Genomic DNA, 9,443 nt, shown 5'->3' with positions numbered 1-9,443 from the left:
ATCCATTCAGTTCCTTAGAATCCACGTATAAGTGAGATCATATGATATTTGTCTTTCTCTGACTGACTTATTTCACGTAGCATAATGTTCTCTAGTTCCATCCATATTGTTGCAAAGGGTACTATTTCCTTCTTCTTTATAGCTGAATAATACTCCATTGTGACTGGATTAAGAAACTTTGGTACATTTACACAATGGAGTATTATTCAGCTATAAAGAAGAAGGAAATAGTTTCTTTGCCTTCTTGTTGCTCTCTGTTATTTCAGTGTGGTGGTATTCTATGATTTTTTCTTCTTTTTTCTTTTTTATGTTATATATCTCAGTTCTGGATTTTTTTGAGTGTTTATCATTGTTTGTATAAAAAATTTCCATATTTAGAGTATCCCCTTTCCTCCTGCGTGTTTCCTTTCTCAACTCCCCTTTTCTAGCTTAGATCTTTATCTCTTTCCCTTTTTATGTTTTTGCTGTCACAAATTATCCCTATTTGTGCTTTGAGTTAATTTCTGCACTGTAGTAGCAAGTTATCTTTTTTTTCTTTTTTAAGTGTTTTTTTTTCTTAACCCTGTATGTTATGTTTAAGTGTATAGTGTCTTATTTGGTGTAGGTGTTGCCATTTCCTGTTTTTGTCTGTCTGTTTATAATACTACTCATGGTTTTGTATTCTTTTGCTTTTTTGTTTCAGGTCGAATAGCCTCCTTTAGTATTTCTTGTAGTGCAGGTTGTGTGTTAGAAAATTCCCTCAGCTTCTATATGCCTGGAAAGGTCTTTATTTCTTCTTCATATCTAAAGGATATCTTAGCTGGATATATTGGCTCATAACTTCTCTCTTTCATTAGTTTGAATATTTGATTCCACTCTCTCCTGGCTTGTAGAGTTTCTGCTGAAAAATCTGATGATATTTTAATGGTCTTTCCTTTGTATCTTCTTTCCCCTGGCTGCCTTGAGGATGCTTTCTTTGTCTTTAATTTTTGACAGCTTCACTACAATGTTCCTTGGAAAAGGCCTGTTGGGATTGAGGTAATTAGATGTTCTATTTGCTTCTTGGATTCAAGGACCCTGTAGTTTCCATAAGTTTGGTAGCTCTGGTCAACTATTCATTTGAATATACTCTCTGTTTCCTTCTTTTTCGCTTCTCCTTTTGGTATGCCCATTATTTTTATATTGCTCTTTCTGATGGAGTCAGAAAGTTCACGCAGAGTTCTTTCTTTCTTTTTTTTTTAAAGATTTTTATTGGGGAATTGGGGGGATGGGAACAGTTCTGGGGAATTGGGGGAAGGGGAACAGACAAGTTGCTGTCCTTTTGTTCTTCAGGCTAGTTGTGGAGGATGTTGCTTCACTGGCCCAAGTTGGCACCATCATTGTGCTCTTCCCGGGCGAGGCAGATCAGTCGCTGGCTTCTGGACAGCCGCTCACTGCGGCTGCTGGCCGCTCACACTGGCTGCTGGCTACACACGGTAGCCCATGGCAACCCACTGCCACAGGGGCTGCAGCCTACGCCGTCGCCGGCAACTCACGGGCAGCCCAGCTCCAGGCTGAGCTGTTGTTCAGCATCTTAGCTGTGGAGGGCAGTGTCACTGGCCCTCATATGTGGGATCCGAACCGGGGCCCTCTGGCATCCCAAGCAAGTTCTTAACCATCGCGCCACTCGGCCGGCCCTAGAGTTCTTTCTTTTTCTTTTTCTTTTTTTTGTTTAGCTGAGCCATCCTGCCACCTGTTGACAGCTCAGCGGCAGCTCATCTCGGGCCGTGAATTGAAACGGTGACCCTGTCGCTCAGAGCTCACACTCTTGAGTGAGCTCTTAACCAACTGATCCACTCGGCTGGCCCTCATTTTTTTTAACTCTCTAGTCTCTCTCTTCTTCTATCTGTGTCATTTCCAGATTTCTATCTTTGATGTCATTGTTTCTTTCCTTCATGTGGTTAGCTCTATTACCTAAGCTGGCTATTTCATTCTTCTTTTATTTCATTGGATTCTTAATCTCTGGAGATTCTATTTGGTTATTTTCTTAAAATTTCACTCTGTTTGGTAAAATGTTCATTTTGTTATTTGATTGTGTTTCAGAGTTTATTAAATTGCCTGTGTGAACTTTTCTGCATCTCATTTTTTTCATAACTGCAATCTTGAATTCTCTGTCATTTAAATCACATATTTTCATGTCTTTAAGTTCATTTTCTGTATTCTTTTCATTTTCTTACTGAGTTGCATTGTTACCTTGGTTATTTATGGCAATTAGTGAATTATTATTTCTCTTCCTAGGTATCTACAGGAGTGGGTTCTGCAACAGGTTGATAGGAAGAGGTCTTTTTTATGCTTTCCAGTAGGTTTTTGGTAGAATGCTTAGTTTTCTCTCTGACTGCAGCCTTTTATTATCTCTCATGCTGTAGTGTTATATTTTCTCTGCACTGTTCCAGCTTCTCACACAATGGAACATGGGCTTCTTTTCTGTGAGTAGGTCACCTGGGTCTCAGGGCACCACATCTGTGGGAGATGTGGAGAGCTTCTGAAGTTCCAAAGCTCTTCCTGCACCAGATTCATGGCCTATGTGTTTCAGAGGCTCTGTTTATCTTTGCAGGGATCCACTCAGCGAGGTGGGGACAGGGACAGTGGTTTGTGGAGGTGGCTCTGAGCAATGGCGGCAACTACCAGCACAGGCAATTTTGCACCAAATGCTCTCTCTCCTTCACTGCAACTCATTAGGATGCAAGTCAGTGGCTGTGGGCTACAGTCCTCAGAACTGCAAATATTCTTTTCTTTTGATCTGACACTGCTACCGTTCTGCTTCTAGCATTGGGAGGGTGAGGGTGGGGTGAGTCTGGGAGGGTAGGGAGGAGTCAGTTATCCTCCAAGCCTATGTCTTTTGTCCTTTGCTTGGCAGTGAGTCTTAAACTGCCATTTTTACCGTTCATCTATCAGTCTTTGCTCCGAGGTCTCTTGCTTGAGAGTCGGGTTCAGCCATGTTATATGCTGGTCCATCAGGTGGGACTGTGGGCCATAAGAGTAGTGTTTGCAATCCTAACTCTTCCTTATTCCACAACTGCTTTAGCTCTGGAATGCAGGAAACTCAGAGCTCTGAGTTTGGTCTGCATCCATCCTGCAGCCCATGTGGCTTGCTTCTCCACACTTCCTGCTTCCCTCCTTCTCCCATCACCCAATTTTCCCACCTTTAGATGATTTATGTTGTGTGTCTCTTAGTTTGGCCTGTCTGCTGCACATGGGGTTTTTTGTGGAATCATAGCTGTTGAATTTGTTGTAAATTCCAGGGAAGATTTCAAGATGCTCACCTCACGCTGCCATTTCTATGATGTAATCCCCCAAAATCAGTTTTAAGAGGGAAATTCATATCATTACAGGCCTATGTCAAGAAAGAAGAAAAGTCCCCCATAAATAACCTCACATTATTTCTTCCAAGAACCATAAAAGGAAGAACAAGTGAAACCAAAAGTCAGCAGTAGGAAGGAAATACTAAAAATCAGAGAACTAAATGAAATAGAGAACAAAAAAACAATAGAAAGAGTTAATGCAACAAAGAACTCATTCTTTGAAAAGATTAATAAAACTGACAAATACTTGGCTACACTCATTAAGATAAAAAGAGAGAATACACAGATAAGCAAAATTAGAAATGAAAGAGAGGAAGTTACCATGGATGCCACAGAAATGCAAACAATCATCCAATACTATGAAGGGCTATATGCCAACAAATTCAATAACCTAGTAGAAATGGACAAGTTGTTAGAAATATATAGCCTTCCTAGGCTGAATCACAAAGAACTGGAAAATCTAAATAGACCTATCAACAGTAAGGAAATTGAATCAGTCACCTGAAACCTCCCCAAATGTAAAAGTTGAGGACCAGATGGCTTCACTATTGAATTTTACCAAGCATTCAAAGGGGATCTAATACCTGTCCTACTCAAAGTCTTCCAAAAATTTGAAGAAAAGAATACTCCCTAACTCATTTTATGAATCCAACATGACCCTGATACCAAAACCTGGTAAGGATAACAAAATAAAAGAAACTTAGAGACCAATATCTCTGATGAATACATATTCAAATATCCTAAACAACATTCTAGCAAACTGAATACAACAATGCATTATAAAGATTATTCCTCATGACCAAGTGGGGTTCATCCCAGGAGCACAAGGATGTTTCTACATATGCAAATAGATCAATGTGGTACACCACATAAACAGAATAAAGGACAAAAATCATATGGTTATATCAATAGATGCAGAAAAAGCACTAGGCAAGATACAACATCCACTTATGATTAAACACTTAATAAAATGGATATAAAAGGAAAATATCTTAAGCTAATAAAGGTCATATATAAAAAACCCTCAGCTAATATCATAATTAACTTTAAAAAGTTAAGCCCATTGCTCTACATTTAGGAACAAGACAGGGCTGTCCTGCATGACCACTGCTTTCCAACATATAAGGTCTGGCAATTAAGTTTGCAATGATGCAATGATATTGCTAACACTTTTTGATATCAGTGGGATTATTCATTATGAATTTGTATCAACTGGACAAACAGTTAACAAATTTTACTATTTGGAAGTGCTGAAAAGCCTGCATGAAAAACGTTAGATGACCTGAACATTTCGCCAATTCATGGTTCTTGCATCATGACAATGTACAGGCTTACAAGACACTGTCTGTAAGGGAGTTTTTAGTCAGTAAACAAGTAACTGTTTTGGAACACCCTCCCTACTCACCTGATCTGGCCCCCAATGACTTATTTCTTTACCCAAAGATAAAGGAAACATTGAGAGGAAGACATTTTGATGATATTCAGGACATCAAGGGCAATATGATGACAGCTCTGATGGCCATTCCAGAAAAAGAGTCCCAAAATTGCTTTGAAGCATGGACTCCGCACTGGTGTCAGTGTGTAGCTTCCCAAAGGGAGTACTTTGAAGGTGACTGTAGAGATGTTCATCAATTAGGTATGTAACACTTTTTCTAGGATGAGTTTGTGATCTTAATCTTCAGAGCTCATACACTGTTGGTGGGAATGCAGATTGATGCAGCTGCTATAGAAGGTAGTGTGGATATTCCTCAAAAATTTAAAAATAGAATTACCATATGATGCAGCAATCTCCCTCCTGAGTATTTACCCCAAAATTCTGAAAACATTTATCCATAAAAATATATGTGCTTCGATGTTCATTGCAGCTTTATTTATGGTGGCCAAGACATGGCAACAACAAAAGTGTCTTTTCATAGATGATTGGATAAAGGTGATGTGGTATATATATGCAATGGAATACTACTGTGCCATTAGAAAAGATGAAATAGTGCCATTTGTGACAAGATGGATGAATGTTGAAGTTTTTATGCTAAGTGAAATAAGTCAGACAAAAAATAATGAACAATACAATTTCACTCCAATAAAGTTTAATTAAAAATATTTAACAATGAATGCTAATAAAAAATATTGTTTTCAAAATAGAAGGAATGTATTCATTTCCATGATGCTGATATCACTCTTCTCAAGTTTTACATACATAGAATACTATTCTGCTATAAGAAAAGATGAAGTAGTGTCATTTGCAACAACATGGATGGATCTTGAGATTATTATGCTAAGCAAAATAAGTCAGACAGAAAAAGTCAAGAACCATATGATTTCACTGATATGTGGTATATAAAATTGAAAACAACAAATGAAGAAGACAAACAAATGAAGAAACAAAACTCATAGACACAGACAACAGTTTAGTGTTTGCCAGAGGGTAAGGGGGGGGAGGCAAGTGGTAAATGAGGGTACAGAGAATCAAATATATGGTGATGGAAACAGAACTGACTCTGGGTAGTGAACACAATGTGATATATAGATGATGTATTACAGAATTGTACACCTTAAATCTATGTAACTTTGCTAACAATTGTCACCCCAATAAACTTTAATAAATAAATAAATAAATCTTAAAAATTTTACATACAGCAAGACTTACTTTTTATGGTGTATATTTCTGTAGGATTTTAAGAATTCAGAGTTGTATATCCACCATTTCAGTTGTGAAATAGAACAGTTGTATCACATTCAAAAGTTCTCTTGTACTTTAATTCTATCTATTCTTATGCTGTTACCACACTGTATTATTTTACCTTCATAATAAAACCTGATTTATGAAGAATATATCTCCTTGGTTTTTTTCAGTATGTCTTGATTACTTTTAGTCCTTTCACTTCTATATACATATACATATAAAAATTTGGTTTCTGATTGGCATTGTATTGAACAGATAGATCATTTTGCTATTAATAAACAATATAAAACATGGTCCTTTTATTGGTTTGTAATTGTTATTTTTGTAAGAACAGGTAATGCCCAGTTTATTTTAGCATGACAAACTATTGATTACACATATTAGCTTTATTAAATGGAAAAAAATGCAGATTTCAGATGTTATTAATATGTTATGCTAAATGTTTAAATAATTGTTTTTTCAGTTACCAGCCAATAGTTGACTACATAGATGCTCAATTTGAGACCTATCTTCAAGAAGAATTGAAGATTAAACGTTCCTTTGTTGATTACCATGATTCTCGTATCCATGTGTGCCTTTACTTCATTTCACCTACAGGACATTCTTTGAAGTCTCTTGATCTATTAATGATGAAAAACATTGGCAGTAAGGTGTGTTTGGTAAATCTATCAACCTATCAGGATTTGATAATTATTTTGAGATAATGTATATCTTGAAGATATTTGCATACAAGAACTTATTTTGTAATATGTGTATATTTTTCTGTTAATTTTTAAAGCGTTTGCATTAGTTTCTTAGGAATAACATTACAAAATACCACAGAGTAGTAGTTTAAACAACAGCAATTAATTTTCTCACAGTTCTCAAGGCTAGAAGTCCAAGATCAAGGTATTACCAAATTTTGTTTTTCTGAAACCTTTCCACTTGGGTGACAGATGGCTGTGTTTTCACATTTTTTCTTTGTGCACACATCTGATATTTATTTGTGTGTCCAAGTTTCCCCTTCTTGTAAAGATACCAGTCAGTGAGAATTAGGTCACACCCTAATGGCCTCATTTTAACTTAATCACCTCATTAAAGGACCTCATATTTCCAAATTCAGTCACATTTTGAGATATTGAGGATTGAGACTTCAATATATGCATGGGATGGAGGACACAGTTTCAGCTTATAACAGCATTTGATAAATTTCAATCATAGTTTTCTTTCCAGAAAAATTTAATTAGAAATATGCATTATTTAGGACAATGAAATGCAGGTAAAAACGTCATTTAATTAAAAATTTAGGGTTTTTTGTGATTAAATAACTCAGATCATGGTCATATGCCTATATTTTTGAAATTAAATTTATAGTACTATAAAGTAATCTCATTAACACTTACCTGGTACCAGAGAGGTTGTGAAACATGAGGCTTTCATGATCCTGGATACTGGTATTATTAGAGAGGATACAGAATGCTACATACAGTAAAACCTTGGATTGCGAGTAACTCGGTTTGCGAGTGTTCCGCAAGACGAGCAAACGTTTCTATTAGGTTGGTGCAAAAGTAATCGTGGTTTTTGCCGTTACTTGTACTGGCAAAAACCACGATTACTTTTGCACCAACCTAATAATACATTTTTAACTTGGTAAATGAGCCGATGTCTTTCAATACATGTAGTTTGTTTCTGGAATGAATTATGCTTGCAAACTGAGGTATTACTGTATATCTTTTTTACAACAGAGTGTCAATATACATATAAATAATTTATGTCATGAGCTTTTTTTCTGCGCTCAGCCCTTATAAAACATGCTGTTTTCAATTTTATTCAGTTGAAGAGAGAAAAAGTTCTAAAATTCTTTTGTTCTATCAAAGAAGTCCTGACTTTTTATATGTATAATTCAAACTAGAAAAAAAATTTTGTGCTTAATCTCATATTATATATAACCAAGTAGTTTAAGATGGATTTATGGAGAAAGTAATGCAAATAAATACAGGTAGAAGACAAATTATTTTATAATCTTTATGAAATGTCTCTTCTGCTTTTATAGCACTTAGTTAAATAAGAAATAAAATTTATAATGAATTAAATAGATTACATCATCTTACTACTTACATTTTACTAACTCCCAATGTGTTAGAAATGTAAGAAAGTTTGAGAAAGGAACAAAAGTTAAGACTTCTAAATTTGAACTCTGATAAAAAAATTTATCTTCAAAAGTACTGAGTATTTTGGAAAGCAATTTTGTGAAGAAGGCATGATAGTCAGTAATTATCTAATTACAAGTATTTATTGTCAGAGATTGTGGGGTTTTGCCTGTAATAATTCCAGGATTAACAACAAATCCTCAATGGTGACATTTTGTTTCCTTCCTTCTTAATAGGTAAATCTTATACCACTGATTGCCAAAGCAGATACAATTTCTAAAACTGATTTACAGAAATTTAAGTGTAAGATAATGAGTGAATTGGTTAGTAATGACATCCAGATATACCAGTTCCCAACAGATGATGAAACTTCTGCTCAAGTGAACTCCTCAATGAATGTAAGCTTCTAACTATTGAATGTCAATTCTATTTTACAAATGGGAATAAAATATGAATTATAAGTAACAATACTAGTAATATACTATCATTTATTCCTGATAAAGAGACTATAAATAAGGTATTTTTTAAAAATCCAGTGTGGAAAGTTTTATTTCCTTGATTTTTAAAAATGTCCACTAAGAATCAATTCTATTTTTTAACAGCTTTATTGAGATATAGTTGACATACTTATAATTCACTCATGAAAGTATACAGATCAATAATTTTTTTCTATTTACAGATGTGTGCACCCATCACCACAATCTATTTTGGAACATTTTTATCATCTCAAAGATAAATCCCATACCATTAGCTCTTCTCCTCTACTATCTATCTATCTGTGAGCTTTCCTCTCCACCAACCCTAGGCAACCACTAATCAATTTCTCTGTAGATTTTTCTGTTTTGGATATATCATTTGAATGGAATTATATATTTGGTTTATTCATATCCTTGTTGGCTATTAGTATATCTTCCCAGGAGATAATGATTACTCAGATCTTTCACAAAGTTTTATTGTACTTTTTTCTTTTTTTTTATCAAGTTGTAAGAGTTCTTTATATATTCTGGATGCCAGTTCCTTATTAGATATAGGATTTGCAAATATTTTCTTCCAATGTGTTAGTAATCTTTTCACTTTTCTTATTAAATTATTTTTTATTATGAAATACACATTTTTAGAATTATTTTCAGCTGTACAACACAGTGCAATAGTTATACTTTTTACCCCTCAAAGTGACAACCCCCTCCCCCAATCTGCCACCCCATTTCCCCCCAATATCATACATATCTATTACAACTCCCTTGACTCCACTCCCGCACTATACTCCACATCCCATGACAATATATATATATATATATATATATATATATA

General features: G+C 35.2%; 1 protein-coding gene across 1 annotated transcript in view; it reads left to right on the top strand.

Moving 5' to 3' along the window:
- The window catches only part of SEPTIN14 (septin-14), a gene marked incomplete at its 3' end in the record, with an annotated part of 89,826 nt that overhangs the window by 60,774 nt on the left and 19,609 nt on the right, over positions 1-9,443 (top strand). Inside the window, exons 5-6 of the mRNA XM_019632133.1 lie at positions 6,467-6,653; positions 8,369-8,530. Coding sequence (XP_019487678.1) covers positions 6,467-6,653; positions 8,369-8,530 — 349 coding nt within the window. The remainder of the gene's footprint in view (positions 1-6,466; positions 6,654-8,368; positions 8,531-9,443) is intronic.

This window comes from Hipposideros armiger, unplaced genomic scaffold (assembly GCF_001890085.2).
Source record: "Hipposideros armiger isolate ML-2016 unplaced genomic scaffold, ASM189008v1 scaffold_1083, whole genome shotgun sequence".
Taxonomy (NCBI): Eukaryota; Metazoa; Chordata; class Mammalia; order Chiroptera; family Hipposideridae; genus Hipposideros; species Hipposideros armiger.
Note: the sequence above shows the minus strand (reverse complement) of the source record. Positions and strands in the feature narration are given on the sequence as shown.